This window comes from Dipteris shenzhenensis, chromosome 26, assembly GCF_047967505.1.
Source record: "Dipteris shenzhenensis isolate YYH24624 ecotype China chromosome 26, Dip_SZ_1.0, whole genome shotgun sequence".
NCBI lineage: Eukaryota > Viridiplantae > Streptophyta > Polypodiopsida > Gleicheniales > Dipteridaceae > Dipteris > Dipteris shenzhenensis.
This window is the reverse complement of record NC_141621.1, coordinates 15,212,944-15,236,535: the sequence shown is the minus strand read 5'-3', so window position 1 is coordinate 15,236,535 and position 23,592 is coordinate 15,212,944. Positions and strand designations below refer to the sequence as shown.

The window sequence follows — 23,592 nt, the reverse complement described above, 5'->3', positions numbered from 1 at the left end:
ATATGGACCCCCTTATATCCGCGATCGGCGGGGTGGGTTCCGAGGTGGACGTGGAGGCAGAGGTACCAACTTTCGCAGGCCCATCATGTGCTATAGATGTGGCGAGTACGGCCATTACCAAGATGATTGTACACAACCATTCGAGGGACCCTCTTGTACACAGTGCAACACAAATGACCACTACACCAGAGATTGTCCCAATGGCAGAAGGGAATCAACATCGCAAGTCAACATGGTTGATGTAGTAGTGGCAGGGGAGGGTGACAAACCCAATTTGATTGGTGCAGTGTTGGGAGCTGTGACTAGGTCACAAATGAAGGGTGACAGTAGTAAGGATGACTCAACATCAATATCCGAGGCCTCATCACCAACTAATACCAGCTCAGTCACTAGAGGAGCATCCCCACCTCCTTCCTCCAAGGACAGTGGGCACATGAATGCATCACCCTTGTCCTCTCCTGTAACTGGATTAGAAAGGACCCGAAGGGCCCCACAGCCATCAAGACCTATCAATAGCTCTAAAACTACCTCAGCTCCAAGTGAGCAATCTATGCCTTCAAGGTACCAGGAGGTGGTCAGAAGTGTCACCAAAGATCTTCAATCTAGTTCTGAAGATGAAGGCGTCACACCTCAGTTCCCTTCTCGCAAGTCCAGAATAGTGAGGTTTGCAACGAAGTGACAACTTTAGGGCAGAAGCGTGAGGAGTCGCAGGCAAGCCCATCCACTTTCCACTCAGGAAGCACAATGAAGCAAGAGAAGGAAAAAGGGGTGAAGCCTAGTAGTGCCCAAGAAAAGGGGAAAGGGGTGATGGGAGAGTCACCACAAGAAATATTGATTGAGAATCCAGAGACACCTCCTCTCCCTCATGTGAGCTTCGACCCTCGGCCAGAAGCTCGGCGGATGAAGGCACAAAAGGCTACTACTACTATCTAGCCCTATTCTTTGATGGATGACTTGATGGATTTTAGGCCCAATATCACCTTACGACAACTCTGTCAATTGTCTCCACATATCAAGCATCAGACTATTGCATTTTTGAATCGCATGCCAGGAGGGCGCCAAAGGGGATCTGTTCAGGGCGGGCCCACACCAAAGACAATAACAGTTCAAGATGGAGTAACACTAGACAATTGCTCGGCCTATGCTGCCCTCACATGTGAACAAAGTCCCAAGCTCGCAATGGAGATCAATGGGGTGGAGCTGAAAGATGTTTTCTTGGATGGTGGGGCAGCAGTGAACATCATGCCGAGAGGTACTCTTCAACAACTGGGTTTGAAATTGACAACTGACGTACATTTTCAAGTACGCATGGCGGATCAACGCAAGGTGAAGCCTATGGGGGCTGTCCAATTTTATTGTACATTCCTGTCCAATTTTATTGTACTTAATATGACAGAGCCTATGGGGGAGTTACACCTATGGACAGGAATGCAAGGTGAAGCCTATGGGGGAGTTACATTCCTGTCCAATTTTATTGTACTTACTATGACGGAGGGTGAGCAGACTTATCCTCTACTTCTCGGTAGACCATGGTTACGCTCAGCAAAGGCCATTCAAGATTGGTCAAGTGATGAAGTTCGACTCCCTTTGGGATCCACATCCTTAGAAATAGACATGGTTACGGGAAGGGCTCGTCACCGACCTGTGGAACTTGGGGAAGAGGATTTTGAAGAAGAAGAAGGGGTGGAAGAGGAGCGATGGGCACTTGGGGATTGGCCCCTACAAAAAGAAGAGTTGGCCTATGTGGAGGACTCACCCTTCCAAGGTGAAACCTATGTAACAGCAGCACGAGATGATGGTGAGAGCTTGACGTACTTGTTGGAACATGCTGGACCAGATGAGGAAGAAGCTGTCATCTTGGATTGGATGGGGGCCCTGGGATCCTTAGCCATCAACATGGTGGAGTTGTGTCCAGAAGAGGATCTTGAAGCCCATCTTGGTACTTCACGGAATGCGCAAGAAGTGAGCCAGGAAGCCTCTCCACCGCCTAGTTTGGCTGATCTCATGTATGAACGGATGCCTTTTGGTCTTCTTAATAATCCCCACATGTATCAGCGAATGATGACCACAAGTACTAGACCAAGTGGTGGGGAGGCCAACAAGGTGACTCAAAGACAAGACCATGAAGCAGCAATAGAAGCAATGGAGGCACACGACATGGATGCCTCACACCAAGAAAAAGACCATGGGGTCACAACAGAGGAGGAAGAGGATGCTATGCAAGAAGATGATGAGCTGGCTGAGCACAATGATGGTATTGGAGAAGACAGTCATGGATCTGCAAAAGAAGAGGATGACCACCTACTTACTGATGTCACTCAAAGGCAGGCGGTGCCGGAAATGACTCTTGGAAGGGTTATTGAATCCATTGTGCAACCTGACCAACCTAGGAGGGGTCAAGAGACTAGACAACTTGAAGGAGCCGTCCACATTCACACTGGAGTCTAGAACTTTAGACCTTCAAGGCAAGACCACAGCATACAGGGAGGAGAAGATGTCACGGACCTTGTTCTACTCGACTTATACATGTCAGAAGCTGACCCCCCAACGACACAGGAGTTTCCATAAACTACATACAAGGTGGTTGGATTACCATACAGAGGAATGCTCAAGCAAGCACAAAAAGTAAAAAAGAGAATGGGTCCAAGTGCTGCCTCTACATCTCAACCATTTCCAGAAGACACCCAACCGTCCTATCCGAGCTCTTGGATGATGGAAGTAGTGGGAGATTTTTCTCTGGATGATTCTCCTGCGCACCCAGCAGTGGGAGCAGAAGAACCGAACAACTCCACATCAGGAAGCATACCTCAGGTTGACCATGCCAGGGATTGGAGGTATCTTAACATTGGGACAGAGGACCAACAACGGCATCTTAAGGTAGCCAATTGGGTCTGGGAACATGACTATCTCCTTGCTGCATTGTCTGATTTTTTTCAAGAGTATGTAAATGTCTTTGCCTGGTCATATAGGGATTTAAAGGGAGTACCCATTGAGTTCATGGAACATCGCATCGATCTTTATCCGGAAGCAGATCTGGTGATCAAGGGACCATATCACATGAATCCTAACTATGGCAAGGCTGTCCATTCTGATATTCAAAAGATGGAGCAAGCAGGGTTGATCTACCCTTTTGACTACTCCGAATGGCTTAGTGGCATTGTAGTGGTGCCCAAAAGAGAGACTGGCAAACTTCAAGTTTGTGTCGACTATAGGAGTTTGAATACCGCCACACGTCGGGATAGGTTTCCTCTCCCCTTCACTGACAGGGTGCTAGAAACTGTAGCTGGTCATGCTCTCTACTCCTTCATGGATGGATACAGTGGGTATAACCAGGTTCGGGTGCGAGAGCAAGATCAGTTAAAGACTACCTTTGTCACCCAATGGGGAACTTATGCTTACCAGATGATGCCTTTTGGTCTATGCAATGCACCGGCCACGTTTCAACGTCTTGTCACCAAACTCTTCCAAGAGAACAGCAGAAAGTTCCTTGAGGTATTCTTGGATGACTTCTCTGTGTTCAATGGTAAGAATGCTTCTCACCTCGAACCTCCTATTCAGACTGATCACATGAGTAAGTTGAGGTGGGTTTTTGATAAAGTGCAGAGAAGCTAGGTTATGCTTGAATCCGGACAAATGTTTCTTCCTTGCCTTGCGAGGGGTTCTCCTTGGCCACATCGTCTCGGCTAAGGGAATGACCACGGACCTAGATATTGACCTTGCCTATTCCTCGCACACCCAGAGAAGTCAAGTCTTTTTTGGGACATGTGGGTTATTATAGAAGATTCATCAGGTCCTATGCCGACATAGCGGTGGCATTGACGGAACTCCTTCAGCAGGAGCAGTCCTTCAACTGGTCGGCACCTCAACAACTGGCGTTTGACAACCTCAAGGATCGTCTAGTAAAGGCACCCATCTTGCGGCAACCTCAATGGGATGTCATTTTTCATGTGCATGTAGATGCAAGTGGGCTGGCGATTGGGGCGATATTGGCCCAACCAGATGAAGAGCACAAACTCGACCTACCTGTGTACTTCGCAAGCAGACAACTCAATGGAGCAGAAAGAAACTATAGCACCATTGAACGCGAGGGCTTGGGCATGGTCTATGCCATGACAAAGTATCGGCACTATCTCTTGGGCAGTAAGTTTATCATCATTACTGATCATCAAGCTCTCAAGTACTTACTGAACAAACCAACGCTTGGGGGGAGAGTGAGCAGGTGGATTCTTCTATTTCAAGAGTTTGACTTTGACATCCTAGTGAGAGCAGGCCGATTGCATCAACCAGTAGACCACTTGTCAAGGATCTCTTCAGGTGAAGCAGCCATAGGAGTTGATGATGACCTTCCAGATGCGGGCCTCTTCCGTGTCGGTGCCACAGTACCAAAAGATGACTGCCTGTTTGCTGTGGACTGCTTTCCCCCATGGTATGCAAACATTGTACACTTGTTGTCTATAGTGGAGTTCCCCAAAGGGTTAACTCCCACACAAAAGCGGAGGCAGATTGTTCAGGATGCTCCTTTCAAACTGATCGCGGGTCAGCTGTACAAGTTGGGGAAGGACCACATTTTAAGGAGGTGCGTGCTCCCTCATGAAACACAAGCCATCCTTCAAGAGGCTCACTCAGGAATGGGGGGAGGTCATATGGCACCAGAGGCCACTGATAGAAAGATAATGCACTCTGGGTTGTGGTGGCCAAAGCTATTCCAAGACTGCTATGCTTATGTGCGCCGCTGCGACTCATGTCAAAGAGGGGGGCCGAAGCCTACCCGACGGGAGTACCTTCCCCTTCAGCCATCCAGCCCTGTACCACCCTTCTATAGATGGGGATTGGATTTTGTTGGACCCATCTCTCCTGCAACTCGAAGAGGGAACAAGTATGCTCTGATTGCTACTGATTATGGCACTAAATGGGTGGAGGCTAAGGCAACGAAGACCTGCACTGCTCAGGTTGTGGCCTCATTCTTGTATGATCAAATCATTTCTAGGTTTGGATGTCCTGTGGAATTGATGAGTGATAGAGGTACCCACTTTCTCAATGATGTCATTACTGGCCTCGTCACCCAACTGCAAATTGTTCACAAGACCTCTAGTTCATACTACCCTCGAGCCAATGGTTTGGCCGAGAGCTCCAATCGGACCATGTCTCATATTGTGGCTCGGTTATGCCTTCATTCCTTGGCAGATTGGGATATTCTACTACCAGCCGCTCTTTTTGCTTACTGAACAGCATACAAGGCTAGCACTGGATATTCACCATTCCAGCTAGTTTACGGCTTGGAGGCGGTTATGCCCTATGAGTTCCACATGAAGACCACTAGGGTCATGGCAGAGATGGATGATAGCTTGGAGGCATGCACACTTGAGAGATTATGGGATCTTGAAGCCTTGGATGAACATCGTCGTGAAGTGATCCTTGCTCAGGAAGTCTTGCAAAGAAGGCAGAAAACATGGCATGACAGAAATCTCAGGAAGAGGGAATTCCAAGTTGGCAGCTTGGTCTTGTTATATTCCAGTAAGTTCCTGAAGCATAAACCCAAATTTGTCAGTGGCTGGACAGGGCCCTTCTTTATCACAAGGATTATTCCCAGTGGAGGGGTTTATTTGGCCACCTTGGAGGGCAAGAAGTTACCAGCACCTGTAAATGGCTCACGGGTAAAGAAGTATCATCCACATTGACTCTCTCTCTTTGGATAAGGATTTCCATTCCTATTAGTTGAATTTTTATTTATTCAAAAAAAAAAAAAAACAACAATGTATTCCCTTTCCTAACCCTGTCAAGCTTCTACTCTCTGCCCAGTTGCACTCTTTGGTGGGAGATCAATAAAAACTGAGTTTCTCCTTCTCTGGCAAGACAGAAACAGCCCTTGCCTTGTCTGGCACACACTTCTCCTTAATCCCTCTTCACCCCTGTCACTCAGGTTGAACCTCTGTCACCCATGTTCACCTCTAGGTCACCCATGTTCACCTCCAAGCCACCCCTGTTCACTCCCTGTTCACTTCTATGTCAGCTCCCCATGTTCACCTCTCTGTCGCCCATGTTCACCTCCAAGTCACCCCTGTTCACTCCTAGGTCACCCCTGTTCACTCCTATGTCACCTCCCCATGTTCACCTCTCTGTCACCCATGTTCACCTCCAGGTCACCCCTGTTCACTCCTAGGTCACCCCTGTTCACTCCTATGTCACCTCCCCATGTTCACCTCTAGGTCACCCATGTTCACCTCCAAGTCACTCCTGTTCACTCCTAGGTCACTTCTATGTCACCTCCCCATGTTCACCTCTAGGTCACCCATATTCACCTCCAAGTCACCCCTGTTCACTCCTAGGTCACCCCTGTTCACTTCTATGTCAGCTCCCCATGTTCACCTCTCTGTCACCCATGTTCACTCATAGGTCATCCCTGTTCACTCCTCTGTCACCTCCCCATGTTCACCTCTCTGTCACCCATGTTCACCTCCAGGTCACCCCTATTCACTCCTAGGTCACCCCTGTTCACTTCTATGTCAGCTCCCCATGTTCACCTCTCTGTCACCCATGTTCACCTCTAGGTCACCCCTATTCACTCCTAGGTCACCCCTGTTCACTCCTATGTCACCTGCCCATGTTCACCTCTCTGTCACCCATGTTCACCTCTAGGTCACCCCTGTTCACCTCTAGGTCACCCCTGTTCACTCCTATGTCACCTCCCCATGTTCACCTCCAAGTCACCCCTATTCACTCCTAGGTCACTTCTACGTCACCTCCCCATGTTCACCTCTACGTCACCCATGTTCACCTCCAAGTCACCCCTATTCACTCCTAGGTCACCCCTCTTGACTTCAATGTCAGCTCCCCATGTTCACCTCTCTGCCACCCATGTTCACCTCTAGTCACCCCTGTTCACTCCTAGGTCACCCCTGTTCACTCCTATGTCACCTCCCCATGTTCACCTCTCTGTCACCCATGTTCACCTCCAGGTCACCCTATTCACTCCTAGGTCACCCCTGTTCACTTCTATGTCAGCTCCCCATGTTCACCTCTCTGTCACCCATGTTCACCTCTAGGTCACCCCTGTTCACCTCTAGGTCACCCCTGTTCACTCCTATGTCACCTCCCCATGTTCACCTCTAGGTCACCCATGTTCACCTCCAAGTCACCCATGTTCACTCCTAGGTCACCCCTGTTCACTTCTATGTCAGCTCCCCATGTTCACCTCTCTGTTACCCATGTTCACCTCTAGGTCACCCCTGTTCACCTCTAGGTCATCCCTGTTCACTCCTATGTCACCTCCCCATGTTCACCTCTAGGTCACCCATGTTCACCTCCAAGTCACCCCTGTTCACCTCTAGGTCACCCATGTTCACCTCCAAGTCACCCCTGTTCACTCCTAAGTCACCCCTGTTCACTCCTAGGTCACCCCTGTTCACTCCTATGTCACCTCCCCATGTTCACCTCTCTGTCACCCATGTTCACCTCCAGGTCACCCCTATGTCACCTCCCCATGTTCACCTCTAGGTCACCCATGTTCACCTCCAAGTCACCCCTGTTCACTCCTAAGTCACCCCTGTTCACTCCTAGGTCACCCCTGTTCACTCCTGTGTCACCTCCCCATGTTCACCTCTCTGTCACCCATGTTCACCTCCAGGTCACCCCTGTTCACTCCTAGGTCACCCCTGTTCACTCCTATGTCACCTCCCCATGTTCACCTCTTTGTCACCCATGTTCACCTCCAAGTCACCCTATTCACTCCTAGGTCATCCCTGTTCACTCCTATGTCACCTCCCCATGTTCACCTCTCTGTCATCCATGTTCACCTCCAGGTCACCCCTGTTCACTCCTAGGTCACCCCTGTTCACTTCTATGTCAGCTCCCCATGTTCACCTCTCTGTCACCCATGTTCACCTCCAAGTCACCACTGTTCACTCCTAGGTTACCCGTGTTCACTCCTATGTCGCCTCCCCATGTTTACCTCTTGTCACCCATGTTCACCTCCAGGTCACCCCTGTTCACTCCTAGGTCACTCCTAGGTCACCCCTGTTCACTCCTATGTCACCTCCCCATGTTCACCTCTCTGTCACCCATGTTCACCTCCAAGTCACCCTGTTCACTCCTAGGTCATCCCTATTCACTCCTATGTCACCTCCCCATGTTCACCTCTCTGTCACCCCTGTTCACCTCCAGGTCACCCTTGTTCACTCCTAGGTCAGCCCTGTTCACTTCTATGTAAGTTCCCCATGTTTACCTCTCTGTCACCCATGTTCACCTCCAAGTCACCCCTGTTCACTCCTAGGTCACCCCTGTTCACTCCTAGGTCACCCCTGTTCACCTCCAGGTCACCCCTGTTCACTCCTAGGTCACCCTTGTTCACTTCTATGTCAGCTCCCCATGTTCACCTCTCTGTCACCCATGTTCACCTCCAAGTCGCCCCTGTTCACTCCTAGGTCACCCCTGTTCACTCCTATGTCACCTCCCCATGTTCACCTCTCTGTCACCCCTGTTCACCTCCAAGTCACCCCTGTTCACTCCTAGGTCACCCCTGTTCACTCCCATGTCACCTCCCCATGTTCACCTCTAGGTCACCCATGTTCACCTCCGGGTCACCCCTGTTCACTCCTATTTCATCTCCCCATGTTCACCTCTTTGTCACCCATGTTCACCTCTAGGTCATCCATGTTCACCTCCAGGTCACCCCTGTTCACTCCTAGTTCACCCTTGTTCATTCCTATGTCACCTCCCCAAGTTCACTCTCTGTCACCCATGTTCCTCCCTATGTCACCCCTTGTTCCTCCCCTGTTCACCCTAGGTCACTCCTTGTCGATCCTTGTTCACCCCTCAGTCACCCATGTGCACACCAATGTCACCCCTTGTTCATCCTTGGTTCACCCTTGGTTCATCCCTCCTTCACCCTCATTCACCCCTATGACACACTCGTCCACTGGCCTATACAGGAGAAAATATAATTCAAATTCAGATTTTACCACCTTTTTCATTCAAATATTGCCTCCCACCTTTTTCATTCAAATATTGCCTCTTGCCCACACCGCTTTGTCTCTCACCTCCCACCTCCCACCAAGGCTATATTTAACCGCCAAATTCAGCGTAGGTCCTTCATCTCACCTCCCAATTCCGACCAGTGCTATATTTAGCACTTGGCTAAACTCAGCGTAGATCCTTGGGATCAGCTCATCCATCGCATCTTACAGCCCACTCATGCTATTTATGGCTTACCTTCCTAAATTTGGCTCTCTTTGGTTGTGTATTTGTGGCTGTCCCCCCCCTCCAACGAAACCATACACAGCTCCGTCCCCTCTATCAGCAAATTCTGCTGCAGCCCCCCTCCATCAACGATAGCAACCCTCCCTCCATCAACGAATTCTCCTGCAGCAGCCCCTCCATCAACGATAGCAGCCCCCCCTCCCCTCCATCAGCGAATTCTCCTGCAGCAGCCCCTCCATCAACGATAGCAGCCCCCCTCCCCTCCATCAGCGAATTCTCCTGCAGCAGCCCCTCCATCAAGGATAGCAGCCCCCCCTCCCCTCCATCAGCGAATTCTCCTGCAGCAGCCCCTCCATCAACGATAGCAGCCCCCCTCCCCTCCATCAGCGAATTCTCCTGCAGCAGCCCCTCCATCAACGATAGCAGCCCTCCCTCCATCAACGAATTTTCCTGCAGCAGCTCCCTCCATCAACGAAATCTCTTGGCAGCTCCCTAGCAAGAGCCTCTCCTTGGATCGCACCAACCAGGTGCAGCGCAGCTCTCCTTGCAGCCCATCTCGCACCCTCTTCTTGGATCGCATCACTCCCAGCAGCACCCTCTCTTTGATCGCATCTCTCCCGGCAGCCCTTCTTCCAGTTGCGCCTCACTTTCCCTGGCAGCCTGCAGCAAATTGCCTCTTCCTCGTGGGCAGCCTGGGAGGGTCCTTGGAACACTTCTCTATCTTGGACAGCCTGCTAAAAATTGCAACCTTGCTGTCCTCTCGAACTCAGCTCCTTCTTCTGATCTGCCCTTTCTGCTCTACTCCGTGCTTCTCCATCAGCTCCCCTTCTCATCGCCATCAGCTCCCCCTCTTGTTATCACCCGCCCCACTCTCTCGTTATCTCTCAGTAGGCCTTGCCAACACCTCGGCAGCAGCTCCCCTTCCTCGTCATCAGCTCACCTTCCTCGTCATCAGCTCACCTTCCTGCTTCAGCTCCCCTTCCTCTCATCATCTCACCTTCTACTTCGTCATCAGCTCCCCTTCCTTTCCTGCTTCCTTTCTAGCCTCGTCATCAGCTCACCTCCTGCTTCAACATCAGCTCCCCTTCCTTCCCTGCTTCCTTTCTAGCCTCGTCATCAACTCACCTCCTGCTTCGACATCAGCTCCTCTTCCTTCCCTGCTTCCTTTCTAGCCTCGTCATTAGCTCACCTCCTGCTTCGACATCAGCTTCCCTCCTTTTCCTGCTTCCCTTCTTGCCTCGTCATCAGCTCAACTTCCTGCTTTGTCATCACTCACCTTCCTGCTTGGTCATCAGCTCCCCTTCCTGCTTCGTCATCAGCTTCTACTTCACATCGTGTTCCTTCTTCATGCTCGAGAAGAAGCCCAAGTATAAGCCACAGTTGCCCAGAGATAAGCTCTTCACCCCTTTCTATACCGCCATGACGTCTCAGGTAGCCTCTGCAGTGCACATGACCTCACCCATGCCTACAGCCTCTACAGCAGAGTCAACTACATCAGCCAGGCCGACTTCATCAGCAGAGCTAACTTCATTAGCAAGGCCAACTTCATCGGTAGGGCCGACTTCATCAATGATGCATCCCCATCTTGGTCCGGACATCACTATCATCTCGGATGGAGAGCCACCGCAATCAAGACAGCAGCAGGAGGTTCTTTCCCACTCTCAGAGCTCCAGTGCCTCTTCTTCCGACCATGGGGGCTTAGACTACACCCCCTCTGCATGGAGACCACATTCAGAAGGGTCAGGTGGGCCAACAGAGATACAGAGTCCTTTGATAACCACCCCTCCTCTCTCCCACATTCGGGTTATGTTTAAACCTCTTCTGGATCCAAACCTCAAACTATCCTCGGTGTTGACATCTTCAGAGATCCAGACCCTTTGTCTAACTGAGTTCGACAAGGTCATCTTCCCTCCTGTGGATGTGGAACTGTGTACAGAATTCATCAGATCTTATGACTCTGTCACAGACACTTTTGAGTTCATGGGCTCCAGGCAGCTTCTCCCACCCAATTTGGTCTCACAATACATGGGGCTCCCTGCTCTCCCTATTCAGCCTCCTTCCGACGATTCACCACATCTCCTTTCATTCCTTTCACAGTGCAAACCCAACAGCAAGGGATATGATTGCAAAAAGGTTTTGGAAGGTGGAAGCAGAGAAGCAGTGATCACTCGCTTCTATTCAACACCCGGGCATTACTACGTCATGAAAGGTATCCGTCCTGCTCTCAATGCTCTCTTCACCATCACTCAGTGTGATTTTGCATCCCTCTTCTATTCAACATTCCCGGCCATTGTTCGAAATCGCACACGCAGAGGCACTCACACACGTACTTGTGGACCTCACCTCACCTACCTCTTGCACCAATGGCGGGCTGCAATGCCTGCACTTTTTCCTCCACCTTCACATACTTCATCTTCTCCTCACCGTCCACCTTCCGTCCCTATGGTCCCCGACTTGAGATCAGCTCCACTGACTCTTAGTGTGGCCCTAGCATCCTCGGCCTCTGCTGCATCAGTCTCTGTCCTCTCTTCCTCTCCAGTCTCCATACCCACTCTTGCTCCACCCACATCTGTAGCACATGTTTCTGAGCCATCCCCTCTTGGGCTAGCCTCTGGAGTTGTCATCCGTTGCTCATGCAGGAGTCGCCTCTCCATCCATCCCCTTCGAGGCAGATTTTGATTTCCCTGATGATGTTCTTCCGGCCACTCCCCTGCCCTCCTTAGGTCTCACCCACCATGGCATGACATTACCACTTACCTTCCCCGCAGTCATGACCATTCCCCCTCCGATCATCTCATCAGGGTCAGTAGGGTGCAAAGATACGGACATTGGCCCCACAACTCAGGAGGATCCATCGATAGAAGTTATGGCAGCAGGGACCTCTGCCTTGGGATCTCGTGATGGAGAGGCATTAGAGCGACACAGTTATTGAACTTGAATCTTACTTTGGGAGCCACTAGTGATGCGAAGACACCACCCCGGGTGTCTCGACGACTGACCCCTAAACCGAGTATGGAGGCTGCTGAACAGGACCTACTGGAAACTCAACCTGGCGAGGTTATTTTTGCTAGGGGGTAAGATACCTTTTCAAGCTGATTGTCCTCCACTTCCTCAGAATGATATGTTGGATACCTACTTCGCATCCTCCTCAGGAGAACTATTCACCCATGAGGCCCAAATAGAGGAACAGAGCCATAAACACAAACGGCTGTTGTATGCATTAAAGCGGAAGCGGTCTCCTGTTTGCATGGAGGAGGAGGACCTGGACCAAATTTTCACACTTCCCTTGCAAGAGACAATCGCTTCCAACAAGAAAGCATCCCGAGCTCCAAGTTGTTACCTAGACATCGATACACTGGCTCCAGTGGTAGCTCTCGAGGACCCAGAGCAAAAGGGATGAAAGCAGCCTTTGAGGAATATGGTGAACTCATTGACATGGCTGACCGAATGACCTATCGGGACAGGTATGCATGGGCTAAAAGATCCCTTCATATAGCTCAGCGCATTATAGATGACAGCTTCATTCAGATGGGTGCCTCCCTCTTTAATACTACGGGTCAGGTTTGCAAGCTTCTGTCACAGAAGCAACACCTCCGCTTGGAACATGAGAAGCACGTAGCCAACATGCACAAAGAATTGGATACAACATTATAGGTGAAAGAAGCAGAGTGGGGAGCAACTCTACAGGCAAGGGAGGCTGCGTGGAAAACTTAACAAGACGAGTTTCAGTAGTGTCTTGCAGCGAAGGAGGCAAAGTAGACAGCTAGCAAGAAAGTTTTGGAGGACAATCATTCAGCCCAACAGGCTGAGATCCAGAGGCAGCTTGCAGCCCTCACTGGCAAAGGACAAGCATATTGTGGATCAATAGCTGGAGGTGGTGCAGAGTCAGATGAAGCAGATTCTCAAGGAGAAGGACCGTCTCCAAGTTTCACATTCCAAGTTGCAAGATGACTTCCATGGGCTGCAAGCTGAAAATGCTGCTCTCAAATCTCGATGTGATCATTACAGGTCTGGCTACCACAGATATAAATCCAAATACGAGGACATCCGCAACCTCATGGACACAGTTGAGGAAGTGGCAAAGGCCAGAGCCCCGGAACATCAGCACACCCACCACACCCACCCCCTCCCCTTCCCTGACCTTCATCCAGCAAGCAGTAGCTCCTGGATCTTTTAGTTTGGCATTTCTTTTTGCGAGCTCTGTACATTTGGATTCTGCAGTTCTCATGTAAATAAAGGAATTTTGGAGTTGTATGGCCATGAGCTAGTTTTATTTCAGTTTTTTAGTTGTAAGGCCATAAGCCCTTTCTTTTCAATTTTGGGATGTCAGCCACAAGGCCACTTTCTTATTTATAATTTATACTTAAATTTCTCTCACACTGACCCTCAGTCATTCACTGGGACGGTGAATGATAGTGGCGGGGGATCTGTTGTACTCAAAGTCTCCGGGACTCCCACCAAGACTCACACCTGGGTCACATCATGGTCACCTCAGCAACATGCCAAGTTGTTAGACCTTGGTCATACCTAGTCGCATCGTGTTCACACATGTTCACATCTTGGTCACTCTGGAACTGACTTGGACATGACTTGACATGGACATGACTTGGACATGACTTGGACATGACTTGGGTATGACGGAAGCAATACATGACTAAAAAGTGCCAAACCTACACGGGATACACCTGTTGGTGCACATGGGAAGCAGTCCAACTGGCGCAATGGTGCGCATGGGAAGTAGTCCAACAGAGTGCACAGGCGCACAGGTGGTACTCGTTGATGCACAAGGGAAGCAGTCCAACAGTTAAGAGGTATAGGTGGTGCACCAACCCTCGCAACCAATTAGTGTCAGGAGTGCATGAATAGGCAGGAGAACACATGGAGCATGGGATTCACTGACCCAGAACAGGCTGGAGTGTTGCACAAGCCATCAAGGGCAGAGCGGCCGACAAACGGTGGAATGGCTAAGGATGCAAGTAGACATCCAATAGGAAGAAGGAGAGGAGATTTGCAGCGGGGGGTGGAGCAGAGGAGGAGAAGGTGAAGAGGGGAAAGGGGAAAGGGGGAAGGACATTCTGGTGGGGGCGGAGAGGCGTGAGTGAAGGAGTGAGAGGCTAGAGTCAAGAGCTCACCTCGTGTGCATCTTCTCTAGGTGTATTAGTCATCTTGCTTTCTAATGAGTTATGCTACTCCCCATCTCTGCTCGCTACTCTAAAATCTCTTTCTGTTGTGTTCTCCTCCCCTCCTCTCCCTTCACCTGGTACAACGGACCTGTGTCATGTGGTTGAAGTTCTTTGCCGTTCATGTCGAGGGTTGGCTTTCATGATGTTGTTCCGCTTTGGTCTTCTTTTTGCTCACATCACTTCAGCACTTGTACCGCTTGCACATAGTTGACACCATCTACTGCTTGCACATAGTTGACACCATCGACTAGCACTCGCCTACGTACCATCAGTGACACTTATGGCATGTCTTACTCGCTTCTCGCATCAGTGGCCCTAGGCCTCCGGTAATACTTCCGGAAGTGTTAGGACCCCCTCCTCAACCTCCTTAGCAGGTTCTTCAGGCCCCCCCCCTACCTCGACTCCCCTGCCAGTGGGCAAGGGTAAGACAATGCCCCCTTCCTCTTTCCTCATCACAGCATCCCATCCCCTCTCTCCATTCGGGGTGGGAGGCAGAGGGAAGGGGCTCGTTCTCCCGGTCAGCAACTCCTAATTTCCAACCTCGACGTTTGTTACAACGGGACTTTTGGAGATTGGGATGCTGGAATTATCTAGGGATTCTGGACTCTTACCCTCTACCCCTGGAGGTAGCGCTTGTGATCTTGCAGCCCCAGAAAGGCGGTTCAATCAACGTAGTGGGCTCCCAAACACACCTAGTTTGGAGATTCTAGTTCGCCTCCACAGGGTTGGAGAAGTGGTCCCCAGTGGTGTTTGATGCTATGCTAAGAGATCAGATTTCACGCATGATGGACGAGTGCATGGGGCCACAGGGACTAGACCTTTGGCACAAGCATGTTGCTGACGTGAATTTTCAGATGTGTTTCACGCAGGAGAAGCCGATGTGTGGTTTGGTGTTAGGAGTTATCAGCTTTCCGCTTGAGGCAAAGGTTGATCAAGCATACTACTGGCCACTCCAGAAGTGTGTGGAGTTGTTCGGGGTGAAAGTCTCCTTCATGATGAAGTTGAAGTGGGCACGGAAGACTGGAATTGAGCCGGTGTTCACCCTAGTACGCCGACGTACAGACATGGACTACTCGCCCTCCAAACCCCCCACAAAGTCACATAAGACAGTCTTTCTGGAATAGGCACCCACTCACAGGAGAGCCTTGTTTTATGCATCCCCATTCTCATGAGCTGGACCATAGTGAGTTGAAACATGCACGGGCTCCATGACCTAGCTCGTAGTCAACCGCAGCACCTAATCCTTCGGCAAGAGCTGTCGAGAGCAGTGGTAGGGTGGGCATTGGACATCCTTTTGATTCAAAAGCATATGTTCTCAGCATTAGACATTAGACGGCGACACCACCTCCTCTCGAGGAGAGGCCCAGAGGTGTGGTCCCTTGCAGTAGGACGGAGCGGAGGGGTTTGCATCTCGGTCTCACAGACAATGGCTCCAAAGGTTTATGATCAAGGCGAGCTTATCACAGGAGGATGGGCAGTTTGGATGGAAGAGTCCAAGATTGGGATCCTGAATGTATATGCCCCAGTGTGCAAACAGCACCATCCAGCCTTTTGGAGCAGCCTGTCAGAGTGTCTTCCGGATGTAGACTCTTGGATACAACTTGGAGTTTGGGGAGGACAAGTGAAGGTGCATGGTGGAGAGGGACAGAGAGAGAGGGTAGGCTAGGGAGAGAGATAATGATACTCAAAGAGAGACATAATGAAATGGCAAGAGCAATGAACAAAATGAAAGTACTCACATGTAGACCAAAGAGCTTGTAGGCTTGATACTTGATTGTTTTGACACTAGACAAGTACAGCTCTTATATAGAGCACACACACACATACTAACACCAATGCATATGGGATAACTCCCAATGTGACACGTGGCATCCATAGGACGACTTAAACTCACACTAGGACTCAATAGAACCAACCAAAACTAACTCAACTTAACTCCATTTCCTAACACTCTCTCATGGAGGAAAGGTACTGGAATGGAACCAAGAATAGAACATGACAATGACAGTCATCAAACTGTGCAATGACAGTCTAGAACTAGACATGGCTCCCATGCTAACTCCGAGGCAAGTGAGCATGGCTCAGAGGCTAGTGAGCATGATATAGACTTAGAGGCTCACCTAGCATGGGTCAGAGGCTCATCATGGATGGATGCATGACCAACTCAGAGGTCTAAGAGACTAATGCACCAACATCCTGGAACTCACATGCCAGGCCTGATAAATAGACTTATCAAAGCCAATACATGGCTCCCACAATACAACAAGCAGGGCTGTGCCTCTTTCTCTGAGATGCCAACAGCAGAGCAGAGCACCTGGGAGGGGTTGATCTTCATGATCATGGCAGAGACCCGTGGCCAAGGCCAGAGTTCAGCAGGACACCTGGCAGCCTCCTCTTCTCTTTTGAACAGAGGAGACATGATGGATTGCTTGAGAGGCTAGACCGCTTCTACGTTGGGGACTAGGCACTGCACAAAGGGGCTCTACCGGGATTCTGGCAGGCACCACGATGTCACACCACTCTCCAACAGTACTCCGCTTAGAGCAGCCCCGTGGAGGTCTTCCCTAAAAGGGGGTCCATATTCTAGAGGACCTCTTGCAAGATGGGGAGATTCAGTAGAGGTCATGGCAGAGATTTAGCAGCAGTAAGAGATGGCACCTTGTGAGGGCTGGGCTTCGTGGTGGGTAGCCGACGTGATCCAGAGGAGCAACGAGGAGTTGCAGGTTCATGCCCTTAGACGGAGTAGGGCTCTTCAAGAGTGCAAGCGAGCACTGCGGAGAGACCTCGCCTCCATAGAGAGGCTCAAGGAGTAGGACCCAGGTGTCAGGATCCTAGTGGCTTAGTGGTAGGTTTGAGAGCGCGCGCCTTGGCTTCAGGACACAGAGATTTGGCCGATGTTGGACTACTCTCCAGCAATACTCCACTTCAAGCAGCCCTACGAGGGTCTTTCCTAAAAGGGGGTCCGCATTCCAGAGGACCTCCTGTAGGATGGGGAGATTCAACAGGTCATGGCAAAGATTTGGCAGCAGTCAGAGACGGCACCTTACGAGGACTGGGCGGCTGACGCGATCCAGAGGAGCAATGAGAAGTTGCAGGCTCATGCCCTTAGACGGAGGGGGTCTCTTCAAGAGCGCGAGCGGTCACTGCGGAGAGACCTTGCCTCCATAGAGAGGCTCAAGGAGCGAGACCTAGGTGGCAGGATCCTAGTGGCTTAGTGGTAGGTTTGAGAGCGCGCACCTTGAGCTTCAGGACACGAAGATTCGGTGGGCTGAGTTCTCTTATCACTCCTCCTGGGCCCGGTGGGTACAGCAGGGGGACAGGATGACAAAGCAGTTCTTTCAGACCACTAGACCCTGATCGGCAGGCACGCAGTTGTAGCATCCACGGGATCCGCAGGGCATCATGCACACTGATCCGCAAGAGATTTTAGACCTGACCACAGGTTTTTACAGCCAACCCTTTCAGACGGAGAGGATGACTCCAACTTGTCTTGTGGCCCATGAAGTATACTCTATCTTTGTCATTGAAAACCACATGTTCCTTTTTAATCTTCAAAAATTGCATGCTCCATCTCAAATCTTTTTCTTCCTCATAATAGGGACCATCCAATGACGTTGTGTTACCATCCATACCATCATTAGTAACTTTCACAATCCTCATCTTCGCAAATGACCACTGATCCCAGTGTCCTAGCGAGGATGGCTTGACTCCGGAAGAGCATATCCACCCCTTTCCACCTAGCTTGCTAGGAGATCTTCGACACGGGCTCCCTTCCTCAATCCCTGAGCAAGGCGTGGATTTGTTTGATTCCGAAAGGGGGAGATAGGTCAAAGATCTGGCAGTGGAGACCGATCACTTTGCTTAATATTGATTACAAGATTCTCGCCAAGGTCTTGAGTTTGTGGTTACGGCCCCATCTCATCCCCATCTCACTGACATCATCCACCACACACAGACCGAGTTCATTCAGAAGTGTAGCATCCTGGACAACATCTTCATGTTCTGGGAGGCATTGGATTAGTCCAGGGAGGAGTCACAAGCATTGGCCTTCCTTCTCTTGGATTTTGAGAAGGCTTACGACAGGGTGGAGTGGTCTTTCCTAGAGGGTACTATGTGGAGATTGGGTTTCTCAACAAATGGATCAGAGGAGTTTCTACGCTTTATGCGGGGAGATCTATTCAGATGCTTATTGGTGGACACACGGGCGAGGCCTTTCGTCTCTCTCGCTCCGTCAGCCAGGGTTGCCTCCTCGCTCCCTTTATCTTCTTGTTTGTGGCGGAGGCTTTGGGCTACTACTTGAGATCACAGGTGGCGGGCCTCACAGGGTTGAGGCTCCCAATCAGACAGGAGGAGGAGCTGCTAGACTTTGAGTTTGCAGATGACACAGCCTTGTATGTAGAGGGCACCACAACGAGCTTGGAGAGAGTTAGGGGAGCCCTGGCTATCTACTGTGATGCCTCGGGTGCACGGATCAACTAGACAAAATCCATAGGTTTCTCCACAGGCTCTGAGGAGGCACATGAGATTCGAAAGTGGGGGAGCGACTTTGGCTTCCGCTGAAAACCACAGGGCTAGACAACGAGATACCTCGCATGCCAGGTGGGTATTGATTTTAAAAAAAGATCTGGAAGTCACCCATGGCAGGTTGCGTGGCAAGTTTGCAAAACCAAAGGAAGACATACTTAGCAAGCAAAGCAACACTTATGTCATCATCAGTGCCCAAGCATAAGCAGCTATAGTGGGTTTCTAATGACCCACGGAGTCTCTTGGGTAGAGAACAATGACTCCATATTTTGCCAAATCTCATTTTCACATAAATTGGCATACTCATTGTCTATCTCTCAAAGATTAGGCTCCTATTTAAGATCCATCCAGTATAACTACTGCTCTTAAATTTTTGCGCTATTTGTGGCAAGATGCATGCATGTGTAGTCAAAGATCAATGATTTATTTGCTACTGGGCATGCATAGTGGAAGGTTTCATAAACAACAAGGACACAAACCTTAGATCTTCGTTTGAAAGCTTGTCGCATCCGTCTTGATCGAATTGTGGCTGTTTTCATGGCTTGAAGTGCACGTCTACAGAAATTTTTGTTTGAAAACATTAGAGCTGAAATCTCATTGGATTTGGAAATGCATTGTCTTTCAACAGCATCCCGAAGCCAATGAAAAGTTCTTCGCATCAAAGGCTTTCTACAAAGTTTCTCTATCATCTGGTTCTGCCTTTCCTAGTTCACAAAACAATGTCATTGTCAACATAATATCTTGCAAATGCTGGAATATTTTTAAATCATCCTTTTCAGGAAAACCAACATTAAACCTAAGAGTCCAACATAACTTCCCTGTTATCAAACGAGAAATAAGCCATCAGAAACAGGAGTTTTTAAGGGGAACCTTTGACATAAGGCCGTAAAGGTCTTTGCTGTAATTATCTGCTTTCTGCTTTAGGGACTCTGCCTCAGTATCATAGCTTTGGATCTTCCTCTCCAGCTCATATTTGGCTTCCAATGTTCTCTCCATCTCTGCCTAAAAAACAAGTAATAGAAGATCAAAGGGTTAGCTGGCTATTCACAACCTCCATAGGTACACTCCAAACTGTGCTTTCCAATGCTCCTCAAGATCACACCAACATTATAAAGCATTGACTCAATTGGAAAACGCAAAGTGTCATTTTGATCACAGTTAAAGCTAATTATAGCAACCAAAGACACCATGATGTCTAAGGCCATAGCCACACCTAGTCAAAGACTAGTCTCTATTTTAGTCAAGAACTAGATATAACAAGCTATCGTTAATGTCAGATCATTGCATACTTTAAACTTCCATGTTGTAAGTCTATGATTCCTAGGTGGCATCTACGGGCCCTTGGTCATTCGTTACTGAATCCAATGCTTAGCCAAAGCCTAAAGGCTTTGTTCTCTTTGTTGTGCAAGAGGAACTTAACACAAAATCCTGAAATAGCACGTTACATCCTGGCCATATGCACATATTGACAAAACAACACATCAACTATGCACATTGAACTGCAAACAATCACACGCTGGAGAAACTCTCATTTATCTGATCCAAGTATTCCTGTCCCATTACAAGATTCACCTTGCAAAAACATTATGTATTTAGGCTGCAGCACTGGCCCTGTAATTCTGCATGTCATCGATAGGAGACTCAATGTTATGATTGATGGTTTCATTGGGATTCAATGCTAGTCTAATCTAGGGGCACATCAAAGCCTCTTGCCCTCCTCAATTGGCATCGAGCGGTCCTTTTCCCATATTTCTCAAAGGCTGATGCAACTATGAAAGTACCCCAGGCAATGTTATGGCACCTCATTCAGCTGCTTTATCATTTCTTGCATCCCTTTCATCACTACCTAGATGACAACTTGTGCAATGCAAAAGAGCTTGCAGTCATGAGATGGGCATGTCCATAATATGGAATCGGAGGCAAAGTCTACGAAGTAGCCATATACTCTATGTTTTTTGGAATGTTTTTGAAGCAGTATTCTAGGTGATCACATACCTTCACCCAGTTAGGGATTATGCTTCTTTGACCTCAGGCCGATGCAAGTTACCATGGCTTACTTTATCTGCATCCACGACATTAGCAGCTGAGGGTGATCGGAGGTGTTGGTTTGCTCGTACATGCAGATGGTTTTAGGTGATTATGGAATTCCGTATTCAAAATTCACGAAACTCAAAAACCGAATGCGAAACATAGAAATACAGTTACAATATATTAATTGCTCATTAAAGACTCTAACTGAAGTCATTTCCCAAGTTTTCCCATTCTCAATTTGGTAACTCCCATAGTAAATTCACCAATTCCTCTCAATTTGAGTCGACTATCTCTCGCCTTAAAGAGAACCTCGAATATTCTGAAGGACTTAAAGCCACCAATATTCAATGGGGAAGAAGAAGAAAGAAACAAGGACAATATAAACACGCTTTTGCAAAAGTGACAAGACTAGTGCTACCATGATTGGTACAACTCCAGCATCGCTTGAATTATCAGGGGGCTCTTTTTTTTTTTTTTTTGCTTTTGGGGGGAAGGGGGGGGGGGGCAACAAAGATGCATAGTGCAGAATGATAGTATCCTTATGATGATATCTCTCTTAGTTGTGTGGATACTGATGATTAGGACTTCAGGATATGACTTCTCAAGGCTGAACTTGAGGCATCTCAGTTTGCATTCTAGTCTTAGATTATGAAATGACATTTTCAGAATGCAACACATTTTTTCATAACTCACAACTTATGCCCTTGGAAACTTCAACATTTTAAGTTCTGCTCAATGATCTCATTTTTGCAACCTCAACTGTGGCATATATCTTCTATGGGACTGGGACTCATTCATTATTTGATTCATTTTAGGTGTGGAATCTGGATACTAATGATTAGGAGTTCAGGTTTTGACTTCTCAAGGCTTAATTTGAGGCATTTCAGCTTTCATTCTTTTTGCACATTATGAAACAACATCTTCAGAATGCCACATTTTTTTTCATAACTCACAGTTTGTATGCCCTTGGAAACGTCAATGTTTTAGATTCCATTCAATGATCTCACTTTTGCAACCTCACAGTGACATATTTTATCTATGGGACTGGGACTTGCTATGCTCATCCTCTGATCCATTTACCTATTTTTCTAGGGCTGTAATAAACCTTACACTTTTCAATAAAAATCAAACTGTAAATCTGGACTATGCATAGTCAAGCCACAGTTCCCCAAATATTTATTCCTTGTGATTACTAAGATTCTAAATGGATTATGAAATTTGAAAAAATCAAGTTTGTCTACCAACTGCCAATAAGTGATATTGTAAAACAAGTATGTCATTATTGATATGCATAAGAAATATGTAGGCCACATAGAAGAAAAGAAGAGGTGGTCTTTTTTTTTTGCATGAAAAGAGTTCTACGTATGAGAGAAACAACTAAAGAGGAAAATCAAGGCAGAAGTACATCATGCAAAGCATGAAAATTCAGTGGTAAAATACCACTCACAAAGCCTAAGCAAATGAAAAGCTAGATAAAAACCAAGACTATGTGGCTGGAATGCCATGACAAGCCTATGATGGTCTCAAAAAAGAAAGGACAGCCTCTCCACTCTGTAAGAAAATTGTCCTCCTAGGCAAAGGAAACCTAGAAGAACTCTGCATCCTAGACCAAATAGCCATTAGAGTATGAATAGTATTTACCCAAACGTAGGCCAAGGTATGAGCAGGGTGACTCACCATGTTCCTCGCTTCCCAGTGACCACAAAGGGGTCCCGGCCATTGCGTCCATTTGGATGCGATGTCCTATCCGTGTGGTGTACGAGAAGAAAGGAACCTCCTCCACTCTCTCTGAGAGACCTACTCTGACCGGCCATAACCACTCTTCGGGGTCCCACTGTATCTCGTTGAGAGGGTGTCCCTCCCATAACCATAGTCTCCAACGAGGGGCATCTAGGTCTATGATGGAAGAAGGGTCGATCAACCACTCCTTGCCCAAACATCCCACTACTCTGACCCTATGCCAACCCACCTGGCCTAACACCCCATCCATCTCTTGATCCCCTGTGATCTAGGGCTGCAGTAGTCTGCTTGGTCCCACATCATAGAACCGCGCGCTCGTGGGGGCTGGCGGCTGCGGGCACAGCTGAATCCTCAAAGGTACACCCATCCTAGAGAACTGTCCTAGCCAGTGTGCCGGAGTGAAAACCTGCAATCCCTCCCTCCAAGAATTCAGAATAGCTACCTCTATCTCCACCATCCTCTGGCCGGCCCCTCTCAGATGAGAAAGGACCTCCAATCGTGCCTCTGCCTCTACTGAGAGTCTAGACCATTTCCGCAGGGAGCAAGCCAGGCCGCTGTCCCATTGTGCCTAACCAATGTGTAGCTGCTGCCCTAGCATCAAACCATCCTGGTCTCTGACCTCCGGGTGCCAGATAAGCGGTTAGCGTGCAAACTCCTCCGTGTACCGGGGACTAACTCGGATGAGACCTCATGAGATTTGCTGCCAAGAGACTCCTCATCAGGGGTGAGCCCTTCCCCGTGAGAGGGGCCTCCGAAAAGATCCACCTGTGGGACGGCTACCACTGACCACCTGTGCGGGGGGTGTTCCTCAAGAGACCGCACTATAGGAGAAGTTTCCAGGGCTCTGTGCCTGGAGTGAGACCACTGACTATCAACTTGGCTCTACTCTGCATCTCTTGATCTATAATACCCAGGCCTC

At 48.9% G+C, this 23,592-nt stretch overlaps 1 protein-coding gene across 1 annotated transcript in view; it reads right to left on the bottom strand.

The window, feature by feature from the left end:
- LOC147884725 (uncharacterized) overlaps positions 1-23,592 on the bottom strand; it is a 134,713-nt gene that overhangs the window by 97,840 nt on the left and 13,281 nt on the right. Inside the window, exons 4-5 of the mRNA XM_087397210.1 lie at positions 19,773-19,904; positions 19,382-19,606 (exon numbers count right to left, since the gene is read on the bottom strand). Of these exons, the coding sequence (XP_087253336.1) occupies positions 19,382-19,606; positions 19,773-19,904 (357 nt within the window). The remainder of the gene's footprint in view (positions 1-19,381; positions 19,607-19,772; positions 19,905-23,592) is intronic.